Source organism: Hypomesus nipponensis, chromosome 17 (genome assembly GCF_054491055.1).
Source record: "Hypomesus nipponensis isolate SF chromosome 17, ASM5449105v1, whole genome shotgun sequence".
In the NCBI taxonomy this organism is placed as follows: Eukaryota; Metazoa; Chordata; class Actinopteri; order Osmeriformes; family Osmeridae; genus Hypomesus; species Hypomesus nipponensis.
Genome location: NC_140377.1, coordinates 19,557,501 through 19,569,634, shown reverse-complemented (window position 1 = coordinate 19,569,634; position 12,134 = coordinate 19,557,501). Strand labels below are relative to the sequence as shown.

Genomic DNA, 12,134 nt, shown 5'->3' with positions numbered 1-12,134 from the left:
ATCCAGACAACGTTTTCTACCTCCGACCATGGAGCCCAAGCTCAACACACGCACGCGCACGCGCACACACGCACGTCGCAGGGACCGCCCTCTGACTCCTTATATGGTTCTCAGAGAGTGCCTGCCACAATAACTTCCTGCAGACCAATCAAATCATTCTAAAGCGCGCCTCTCCCTGTAACACCGTGATCATTGGCTCACACCCTGCAGGCACCACCAGCAACAACACACATAATGGAAAAATACAAAATAAAAAACAAATGGTCAGGGGGTCTAAACATATTTACCTCGAGTTCAGGTTCTTTGACAGATACGTGTAAATACAGCATCTATATAAAGACTGTAGGATGTAAGTTCTAGACCCACTAAAGGCTGTCATTAGAAGCTGTCATTAGAGTCAAGACCTTGACTGGCATGTTCTGTTGTCATGGCGGGGCCAGGTTCGAAGGTCCATTTTGGCCCCTACCAAAATTAATGAAGAAAAAAAAAAAAGATTTTTATTTCCCCCCCACTGTATTTAGTCTATTTCAACTCAGTCAATTGTAAACATTTGATTAAAATCGTCTTAAAATATTATTTTTTACTGAATACCGATTGGTTAGTTGACAGTAGACAGCCTCCTGTCACATCTGTGGGGGGAAGCTAGCTGAATTGTGTTTTGAGTCTTTGAGCAAAGCAAGGCAAAAAGCATTTGACATTTTTGGTTTGACCAATCATTTGCATTTCTACAGTTGTTTTGTGTTTCGTTTAGCTTTTAGGGAGAGGGGGTGGTTAGGGTTGTTGGATTATAGGCTGTTGCACACGAGGAGCAATTTACTTCCCTATCACATCTCGCTAACGCACACAGCTGCAGCAACACTTGTGTCAGGTTCGCTAGCTTGCACTGTTCACCTCGCTGGTTTTAGCAAAACCAAAGGCTCTCTCGGATTGCACAAAATTGAAGCTTTTAAGTGTCTCAAATGTCAAACGTCTCATTTCCCCCGCTACTAAAGTGGACTAAAAACCGGGCCTGGTTATGGCAATGTGTGTGTGGGTGTGTGAGTGTCCTGTCAACAACAAGACCCAGGAAGGTGAAAGTGTGTGTGTGTGTGTGTGCGCGTACGTGTGGATGTGTCCGTCTGCCTGTGTTTGTGTTTATGTGGGTGCGTGTCAAGACCCAAACACGCCTCACCTGTCTGTCTACCCGTGGCGTGTGTGTGTGCCTACCTGTGTGTGTGTGTGTGGCGTGTTCGTGTCTGTGTGTGTGCTGCGTCAAGCCTCCCCTCTGACAGGAGGGAAGAGGAGTGTGTAGCGTGTTTACCCCAACACCAGCCACACATGGGAACTCATGTACACACACACACACACACACACACACACACATAACACAATGACACGCACACATATGCCAGCATGCTCGTCGGACACAATCGGGAACAGAACTTAAGTTATCTTCACCTCTCCTCTATCCTCCTCCTCCTCTCTCTATTCAGTGTCTTTCATGGGACGGTCAGTCAGTGGCGTGGTGTCGCCTTCAAAACCCTCTCGCCCTTCACGGCCCCCATCCGCCCCCATGTCCCCCAGCTGCCCGTGCCCTTTAAGGAGCAACGCGTGTTTAGGTAACAGCTGCTACCGCCTGGAGGGGGGGAGAAATGCGGGACGGAAGGAGCGAGCGAGGGAGCAGGTAGGGGTGAGTCGAGTGAGAGCGAGATCGTTGAAAAGAGCTGAAAAAGCTGGAGAAATGTCCTCCAACTGACAAGCGACACAATTCACACGTTAACTTCTCCGCGCGAGTGTGTGTGTGTGTTTGTGGGGGAGGGGGGGGGGGGGGGGGTTGCACAGAAGGGACAGTCGAGGCAACAACCGTTAGTTGGCACCTGTCTGTATCACTCTACAACAGATGAGGGTACGCCTACTGGGACAGCTGGAACCACAACAAAGGATCACTTCACCCAATCCCGACGCGCGCGCGCGCACAGGCGCGCTAGCACCGCGCACCGTTTAAGTGTGACATGATGTTCTCTGCAGCATGGCTGCGTGCCAAGCTCAGCCAACATGTGAAAAGGCCAGAGAATACACACAAACACACGCCTCTGCAAGTGCACATGAACACCAGGGTACTTTGACATATGGTCTAGATACACAAGCACACAGAAACACTCTCTCACACACACACACACCCCGAAGGCTCCAGTGTTACCTCGGCAGCACAGAGGAACATGTTCGAACGCAGCACAACTCAGGTGCACGCACACACACACACACACACACCTAATGTAAAAATATAAACATTGAACCCTCTCCTGACCCTCTCGTCAAACGGCAACACCATATTCACGTGCAGATAAGGACACATTGTACCACACAACCACAGCACCAAGGTGTGTGTGTGCGTTTGCAGTCAGAATGAAGATAGGCAAGTGCAGCACTCGACACAGCTAACTCGACTAAGGCCTATGGGCCCACAGCACAGTCATGTATTTGGCCTAAGGCACAGACATGTAGACCAAACTAATCAATCACCGATCCGTACAGAAGGTGCGAGGGAGAAGTGCTGAGCATTCCGATGACCCCGTTATAATCCCAGAGCGACGAAGCAAGAAAGGACAGGAAGTCTGTGCGCTACTCACCTGTAGGACTGCAGCACAGTACAAACCCATCATGGTCTGTCTGTGCTGAGGGAAGAAAAGCTGCTCGCTCTCTTCTCCTCTCTCTCCCTACCTCTCTCCCTCCCTCCACCTATTTCTCTCCCTCTGCCTCTCTCTGTCCGCTACTCTCCTCTTGTACGTGTGGCCGCGTTGCAGCTCCCTCTGTCTGCCTCTCCCTCTCCCTCTCCCTCTCCCTCTCACAAATTCTACCTCCCTTCCTTCTGTTTTGCCCTCCTTCCTCGGACGGAGGCGTCGGGCTGCATTAGGGGGTGGGTGCCTGACTCACTGGCACACGGCTTCCCGGACTTTGCATCTTCACCCAAATGCTGATAGGGGTGGGGGAGCAAATGCTGATAGGGGTGGGGGAGCAGGTCCCTTCTGACCTGTTGGAACAACCGAGCGACGAGGCCCTCTTCACGCCGTCTGGGCCACACCCTCGGATGGCAGGGGGAAGGAAGGGGGGAGGTCTGTCACACCCTCGGGGAAGGCTCCGCCGAGCTGGACGGGTTGATATCGTTACCCGCTCATAAACATCCGCCGTGGAACTGGGACTGAGGTGACGCTTGGGTGACTGGGTGTCCTCTCTCAGTCCCTCCTCCTGTACCCTACCGCTTGTTCCTTCTCTCCATCCATCTGTTGTTTTCTTCTCGTTAAGAAGCCGCGGTGACTGGGGCTCTCCTACCAGAGAGAAGAAACTAGCTTTCGTCTCTACTCCTCCCTCCCTCCCTCCCTCCCTCCCTCCCTCCCTCCCTCCCTCCCTCCCTCCCTCCCTCCCTCCCTCCCTCCCTCCCTCCCTCCCTCCCTCCCTCCCTCCCTCCCTCCCTCCCTCCCTCCCTCCCTCCCTCCCTCCCTCCCTCCCTCCGAACCACACCGCACTGCAGCGCTTTTTTTTCATTATCATTTATTTATTGGACGGCAGCTTGTCAACCCCACCAGTAGGGAGCCCCCACACACTCCCCTCCCCCACCGTCTCTCCTCCCCTCCCCCACCGTCTCCCCTCCTCACCTCAGCCATGTGTGCGTATTCATTTCTCTGCTCCTCTGCAACGAGCTGAGCTGTTTGGACTACTGCAGTAAAGGCTCTCTCTCCCTCACTCACTCCCTCCCTCCCTCTCTCTCTCTCTCTCTCTCTCTCTCTCTCTCTCTCTCTCTCTCTCTCTCTCTCTCTCTCTCTCTCTCTCTCCCTCTCTCCCTCTCTCCCTCTCTCACTCCCTCTCTCCCTCTCTCCCTCTCTCCCTCTCTCATCTTCCATTCTGCCTGCATGGCGTCAGCGCCACAATGTTGCTGGAGACGTGTACACGCTGGGAGGGGGAGGAGGGGAGGGGGTGGAGGAGGAGATGCATAGAAGGAGGTAGAGGGGGGACGGGGCGAGAGAGGCGCAAGGGAGGAGTCATAATAACGGGAGGGGGGTGGAGGAAAAGGGGGGGGACGTGGATGCGAGTGAGAGATAAGCGGGAGAGAGATAAACGGATAGAGGGACAGAGGGGGGGGAGGGAAGGGGTGAAAAGAGCGAGGGATGAGGGGATTACAATGTAAGTGAGGAGGATGAGAGGATGAATAGGGGGATGATCAGGGGATTAAAGCACGCCGCCTGAACACACTGATAAACAACTGATGCTCTACGGCCACACACACACACACACACTTTGTAGATAGTCCAACTCTATCACAAGCTCAAACTCCCTCCAAAACAGTGCAAAAGCACACACACACAAACACAAAAAAACACTCCCAAGCCCCACGCGTCATATATGAGTCGAGCTATTCGACAGTAGTCATAAATGCTTTCCCGGAGCGGAATAGACATGTGCGGGCGCCGGCAAACATCACAGCCTTTTAGACTACAATGCCCTCTGATTGGGTGCTTTCAAATGACAGGTGGCATAGCCTTCCTTCACTGACTGTACGCTTCACACCGGCTTCACACAAAGTGAGCTGACGTGCAGTACACACACATACACAGACGCAGACGCACGTGATCACCGTACTGTGGCCACCCTGACTACGCCCAGATTCAGATTCAGGCAGGACTGCAGAAGTTGGGCTCGTTAAACACACACACACACACACACACACACACAAGTAGACATCCGCAGAGGACACACATCTCCATAAACACACACACACACACACACATCTCCATAAACACACACACACACATCTCCACACACACACCCTGGGAGCAGGATAGCCTATGGATGTACCTTACATAAACACAGACAGAGATGGGCCTGGAGGCTGTAGATACACACACACACACACACACACAGAACTGCTAACCAAACTGCGTGTCTCGGCTTGTAGACATTAGCATGGCTAACACACACGTTAGCATAGCAACCTGCAGGACACCTTTTTGCTCAGGGGCAGAATATATTACCTGTTACACACACACACACACACACACACACACACACACCGAGTCAGAAACTTGTTAAATTATTCACATTACTACACACTCATGCATCCAAATCCTGTGAGCGTGTTTGACTACAGGTGCGTTCTACCGCCCTCTAGGCTTCCATGCATGAGGGCTGTTCCTGAGTGCGCCGCACGCCGTTCCCCTTCAAACACACCAAGCAGGCGGGGCGAGCGACGGGGACTGGGTTGGATTGGTCTGAACGACTCCTCTTCTTCCCTCCCCCTTCATCCCTGCCTCCTGTCCACCTCTCTTGCTCCGAGAGCGGAGGAGAGGGGAGGGGAGGTGGGGGGAGATGGACGTGGCAGCCAGTAGATACAGACTGTTCTCGCCACTGACATCTGAAATAATGCAGCACTGCACTCCCAACCCTTGACCTTCCCGCTGCACCTTCTAGAAGCTCTACTTGTGTGTCGCCTCGGATGAGAGCGTCCGCTAAGTGGATCAGATGTGAAGCGCGAGGGGGCGGGCGCGGGGGGGGATGAGGAGAGGGCAGAGAGGGCAGGAGGTGGAGGGGGGGGGGAGATGGAGAGCAACAGCACCCTCCTGTGGTCCGGCCAGAGGAGTGCAGGTTGGAGCAGGACTCTCACCCCTCATCTGGAACACAGACGCAGAGCCAGTCTCCCTCTCCCTCTCTCTCTCCCTCTCTCTCTCCTTCCCTGTCTCTCTCTCTCCTTCCCTGTCTCTCTCTCCATGTCTCTCTCTCTCCCTGTCTCTCTCTCCCTGTCTCTCTTTCTCCCTGTCTCTCTCTCTCCCTGTCTCTCTCTCTCCCTGTCTCTCTCTCTCCCTGTCTCTCTCCTTGTCTCTCTCTCCTTGTCTCACTCTCTCTCCTTGTCTCACTCTCTCTCCTTGTCTCACTCTCTCTCCTTGTCTCACTCTCCCTGTCTCTCTCTCTCCCCTTCCCTGTCTCTCTCTCTCCCTGTCTCTCTCCCTCTCTCCCCTTCCCTGTCTCTGTCTCTCCCTGTCTCTCTCCCTCTCTCCCCTTCGCTGTCTCTCTCTCTCCCTGTCTCTCTCTCCCTGTCTCTCTCTCGCTGTCTCTCTCTCGCTGTCTCTCTCTCGCTGTCCCTGTCTCTCTCTCCGTGTCTCTCTCTCTCTCTCCCCTTCCCTGTCTCTCTCGGTCTCCCTGTCTCCCCTCGTCTCCCCTGCTGTGCGCCGGGCTGAGCGGCTCTCTGCTCTGGGACAGATAAGAGGGATGGAGGGAGAGGAACAAAAGAGGAGGGGGAGGGGGGGCAGAAACGGGCGCCGCTGCTCATCATACGGTGCTCATTACCGATGAGAAGAGGGAGCCAGAAAGGAAGAGAGACCGGGGGGGGGGGGGTGTTAGAGAGATAAAGAGAAAAAGAGCAAGAGAGTGAAAAGTACAGCCAGGGAGCAGGCAAAGAAGAGAGAGAGACAGACACAGAGAGAGAGAGAGAGAGAGAGAGACAGACAGAGAGAAAGAGAGAGACAGAGAGAGACAGAGAGAGACAGACAGAGAGAGACAGACAGAGAGAGAGACAGAGAGGGGGACCGAAAATCTGGAGGACTTTGATTACGCAAAAGAGCGAAGCCGTTTGGCTCAATTCTGGAGCAGTGGAATGTTCTCTCGGGGCTGAACACATCGTAAGGGTTGCGACTGAGAGGGGGGGGGGGGGGGAGCCAATCAGTTTGCTTCATCGGCGCCCCGCGAGTCAGGTGTGAGGCGGAGCGCTTTGTGGGCTCGCTGGGTCCTGTGGGCGGAGCACAGATTCTCCACTGATCTCAGACCAGTTCCACTCAGCTTTGTAGTTGTGAGCATGTCATCTTACCTGACTGTGGGGCTGGTAGCCATGGAAACCGGGGGTTAAAGGCTCGTTGTTCTGAAAAGGCAACGAGACAGAGAAAGAGAGACACACACAGAGAAAAAGAGACAGAGAGACAGGGAGAGAGACAGGGAGAGAGAGACAGGGAGAGAGAGAGAGACAGGGAGAGAGAGAGACAGGGAGAGAGAGGGAGAGAGAATTTAGAAATTTGACAGGATATAATTTGACAGTAGAAAAAAAAAAACGAACTGAAGTGTACTTTGTCTTTGCAACAAGACCAGCAGACCAGCATTTAACGGAAACCTTCACTGTCCTTCTGTCCTTTAGATACTAAAAACAAAGTGGTGCAAAAAGGAGCATGGCTGAACATGCCAAGAGGGTAAGAGAGGGAGGTGAAGTGGGGATGAATGGCCTTCTCCAGTCAGAGAAACGGAATGCCGACAAACAGTTAACATGACCCAGCTCTGTGTAGCCTGCAAACACACACACGCCAAAAACATGCGAGTCAAATGCATTTTGGCCCACACACACACCCATGCCCTCCTCAATCCCTTCCCCCAACTGCAAACTAAAACAATTGCACTCCGTTGACAAGAGAGAGAGACCCCCCCCTTGTATCCCCCCTTGTCCTCCCAGAACCCAGTGTGTTGTGGTTAATTGCTCCGTAATTACTTTTAATTCAATTATTTCTGTCGTTCTCCCTCTCTCTTTTCTTTGCTCCCCCTATCATTTCCCCCCGGCAGTCTCCATTGTTCTCAGTGGCGGAGGGGGGGGAGAGAGAGAGAGAGAGAGAGAGAGAGAGAGAGAGAGAGAGAGAGAGAGGGAGGAGAGGGTGAGAGCGGAGAGGGGGAGCGGGGGGAGGGATGGAACCACGTGAAAGTTAACCAAACTATGATATTTTGACAGCAGAGAGGCTGCCTGTTTGCCCTCCTGCCAGCCTCATCTCTGTGTCGAACCTCTCTGTCTGCCTGTCTCTCTACCTCACTGTCTGTCTCTCTACCTCCCTGTCTCTCTACCTCTCTGTCTGCCTGTCTCTCTACCTCTCTTTCTGCCTGTCTCTCTACCTCTCTACCTCCCTGTCTCTCTACTTCCCTCCCTCCCTGTCTCTCTGTCAGCCTGTCTCTCTACCTCCCTGTCTCTCTACCTCCCTCCCTCCCGGTCTGTCTGTCTCTCTACCTCCCTCCCTGTCTGTCTGTCTCTCTACCTCCCTGTTTCTCTACCTCCCTGTTTTCCTGTCTCTCTACCTCTCTGTTTGTCTGTCTCTCTACCTCCCTGTCTATTTACCTCCCTGTCTCTCTACCTCCCTATCTCTCTACCTCCCTGTCTCTCTACCTCCCTGTCTCTCTACCTCCCTGTCTCTCTACCTCCCTGTCTGTCTGTCTCTCTACCTCTCTGCCTGTCTGTCTCTACCTCTCTGTCTGCCTGTCTCTCTGTCAGCCTGTCTCTCTACCTCCCTGTCTCTCTACTTCCCTCCCTCCCTGTCTGTCTGTCTCTCTACCTCCCTGTCTGTCTGTCTCTCTACCTCCCTGTCTCTCTACCTCCCTGTTTTCCTGTCTCTCTACCTCCCTGTCTCTCTACCTCTCTGTTTGTCTGTCTCTCTACCTCCCTCCCTGTCTGTCTGTCTGTCTCTCTACCTCCCTATCTCTCTACCTCCCTGTCTCTCTACCTCCCTGTCTCTCTACCTCCCTGTCTCTCTGTCTCTCTACCTCCCTGTCTGTCTGTCTGTCTCTCTACCTCTCTGTCTGTCTGTCTGTCTCTCTACCTCCCTGTCTCTCTACCTCCCTGTCTCTCTACCTCCCTGTCTGCCCGTCTCTCTACCTCCCTGTCTCTCTACCTCCCTGTCTGCCCGTCTCTCTACCTCCCTGTCTCTCTACCTCCCTATCTCTCTACCTCCCTGTCTCTCTACCTCCCTGTCTCTCTACCTCTCTGTCTCTCTACCTCTCTGTCTGTCTGTCTCTCTACCTCCCTGTCTGCCTGTCTCTCTACCTCCCTGTCTCTCTACTTCCCTGTCTGCCTGTCTCTCTACCTCCCTGTGTCTCTACCTCCCTGTCTCTCTACCTCCCTGTCTGCCTGTCTCTCTACCTCCCTGTCTTTCTGTCTCTCTACCTCCGTGTCTCTCTACCTGTCTGTCTCTCTACCTCCCTGTCTGTCTGTCTCTCTACCTCCCTGTCTGTCTGTCTCTCTACCTCCCTGTCTGTCTTTCTACCTCCCTGCCTGTCTTTCTACCTCCCTGCCTGTCTCTCTACCTCCCTGCCTGTCTCTCTACCTCCCTGTCTGTCTCTCTACCTCCCTGTCTGTCTCTCTACCTCCCTGTCTGTCTCTCTACCTCCCTGTCTCTCCACCTCCCTGTCTCTCCACCTCCCTGTCTCTCCACCTCCCTGTCTGTCTACCTCACTGTCTCTCTACCTCAAAGTCTCTCTACCTCACTGTCTCTCTACCTCCCTGTCTGTCTGTCTGTCTCTCTAACTCCCTGTCTGTCTACCTCCCCGTCTGTCTGTCTATCGCCCCGTCTGTCTGTCTCTCTACCTCCCTGTCTGTCTGTCTCTCTACCTCCCCGTCTGTCTGTCTCTCTACCTCCCCGTCTGTCAGTCTCTCTACCTCCCCGTCTGTCAGTCTCTCTACCTCCCCGTCTGTCTGTCTCTCTACCTCCCTGTCTGTCTCTCTACCTCCCTGTCTGTCTCGCTACCTCCCTGTCTGTCTCGCTACCTCCCTGTCTGTCTCGCTACCTCCCTGTCTGTCTCTCTACCTCCCTGTCTGTCTCTCTACCTCCCTGTCTGTCTCTCTACCTCCCTGTCTGTCTCTCTACCTCCCTGTCTGTCTCTCTACCTCCATGTCTCTCTACCTCCCTGTCTCTCTACCTCCCTGTCTCTCTACCTCCCTGTCTCTCTACCTCCCTGTCTCTCTACCTCCCTGTCTCTCCACCTCCCTGTCTCTCTACCTCCCTGTCTCTCCACATCCATGTGTCTCCACCTCCCTGTCTCTCTACCTCCCTGTCTCTCTACCTCCCTCCCTCCCTGTCTGTCTGTCTGTCTGTCTGTCTGGAAGGCTGCTGTTCCAAAGAATGCTGGCATGCCTGGCGAGACTCAGGCCCTCTCAGTCACAAACAGACGACATGGGAGAAGGGGATTGGGGGAGGGGAGGAGAGGGGGAGGAGAGGGAGAGCAGGGATAGTTGCTACCAACTCTGCACATGTGTTAGAGGGGGGGGGGGGGGGTTGGAGAGGGGGAGGGGTCTGGCCTAAATATGTCTCTGTGCTCTTCAACCACAGATCTATATTACACAACCAGCCTCTCTGAGGCTACTCATACAGCCCCTCTCTCCTCTGGCCTGACTTGGTCATTATTTTCACAGATAGCCTAGTCTCCACTTCCTTCTACTTGGTCTCTACTTGGAGAGATAATTCAGTGTTTACTTGGTCCGTACTGGAGTCTAGTGCCAGAAGAGGGTCAACTACAAAGGTTAACTTCCTGACCCGCTGACCTGACCTCTGCTTGGCCTGGGCTCGAAGGGCCGCTTCCTGACCCAGGGTGTCATGGCGACGGTCTTGGGTGCATTCCCTCCCTCGTGGCTAGCTAGCTAGCGTGTTCTTCTCATCTCAGCATCTACAACCACGCTGTGCTGCTATGCTAGTTTAGCTTGGTTCCAGACCCGACCACAGCATTCTCTCTCGCCAGTCAATGTTCTAATACCAAAAACAGACGTGGTAACGAAGGAGGGAAGGAGTGGCTGGGAGACCGGGGGAGGAAAAGGAGGAAGGAAAGGGGGGGGATGAGGTCACTAAGAGACAGAGAGACAATATTAGAAAAGCACACAGAGGGAAGAGAAGAGGGGCGGAGCTAGAACTAAGAATGTTTAATGTCTAGGCTAACGTACATATACGGTCGACCAAAACTGTAGTTGAGTTGTGTCCATGTGTGTGTGTGTGTGTGCTTCCTCAACCCTGTGCTCCTGCATATAACAACCCTCTCTTTGTCTCCCCCCTCTCTCCCCCATCCTGTTTCATCTGGAACCAATTTCCCCTCGTGCCTCGTCCCCCGAGGGAAGGCTCTCCTCTGCGCGCCGCGGCCTGGGGCCCGCTCTGAGAAACGCATAAGAGTCGTATTCAGCAACGCAACCGGGGTGGTTAAAACAGGGATCGCGCCCACCAGCCGACTTGTGGGGGCGTGTGTGTTTTGTACAACCGAAAGATGCAGATTCGAAGGGATAAAAATATGGACCGTGTGGAAGCGTCTAACGTCGTTATCGTTCTTGAACGCGTTCCGCTGTGGAACGTTCTACAGAAACCCACGACGGAACCCGAGCGGGTTTCCTCCGTGAGAGCCTGGAGTCGGAACCGTATCTGTTCTGCTTGTGACCAGGCTGGAGGGACGAGGAGGGAGGAGTTTAGAGCTGAAAAGGGGGGGGGGGGAGGGGGGGGGGGAGGAGGAGGGGCAGGGGGAGGGGGAAGAGGGAGGGAAAAGGGGAAGAATTTGGTAACATCTGGAATCAATCTGTCTCGAAGGGAAAAGGGGGAGAGGGAAGGATGGGGGGGATGGAAGGGAGGAGAAAGAGAGAAAGAACAACAGGGCCGAGATGAAAACAAGCGCGCGGACAGACAGGGAAGAATGCAGGGATTAGAACGAGAGCGGCGGCCCGGGGTCGACGGAGGAATACGGCGAAAAAAAGCGAGAGAGAAAAACCAATACGTGGAGACAATGACTCATAACCTAAGAATGTCATGTGACTTCTATATTTCCTTACGGGGTGGAGGGGGGGGGGGATGGGCAAATGGGCTCTAAAACGTGATACGCAGTCTTTAAACACGCTTCTTCACACACACAGTCCTTCCTAGCCATAGGGTGCGGTGCATCTTACACGTGCCTGCGTTTGCAACTGTAGCTGTCTGCGATGCTACAGTGAACTACACTGAGCAGTGGTCATGGCGAGAAAGCTCTTCTATTTTGATTCCGAGAGTGCTCTTTAGCCAGCCTCCATCCACTTGGTAATTACAGCTCGCTTGTTTAGTGGTGGGGCACATTCGCTGAGGTGTGGCTAACGTGCGTTCTCTATCGAAAATGTCTGAGGGCCCTAAAGAAAGACTTGCTGGCTGAGTAGATGGCTCACTTGCTGACTGAAAAAGCGGATCTGCCTGGTTGACTGGCTAACTGGTTTGTCAGGCAGGCTGATTCACTGGCTGGCTAGCTAGTTGGTTGACTGAATAGCTGACTGAATACAAACAAACTAGCTAGCTGGCTGGCTGGCTGGCTGAACGTACTAGCTGTCTGGCTGACTGGCTGGAGGGTCCAGTAATGTACAGACAGCCACGGCC

At 53.7% G+C, this 12,134-nt stretch overlaps 1 protein-coding gene across 5 annotated transcripts in view; it reads right to left on the bottom strand.

Moving 5' to 3' along the window:
* LOC146253892 (RNA binding protein fox-1 homolog 2-like) overlaps positions 1-12,134 on the bottom strand; it is a 38,886-nt gene that overhangs the window by 21,511 nt on the left and 5,241 nt on the right. For 3 of the 5 annotated variants that reach the window (XM_084677642.1, XM_084677640.1, XM_084677639.1), the window contains exon 2: positions 6,833-6,883. The exons of 1 other annotated variant lie outside the window; for it this stretch is intronic. In XM_084677642.1, the coding sequence (XP_084533768.1) occupies positions 6,833-6,883 (51 nt within the window). Of the gene's footprint in view, positions 1-2,609; positions 2,684-6,832; positions 6,884-12,134 lie in introns of those variants that run through there. One more of the 5 variants, XM_084677643.1, reaches the window with a different exon arrangement.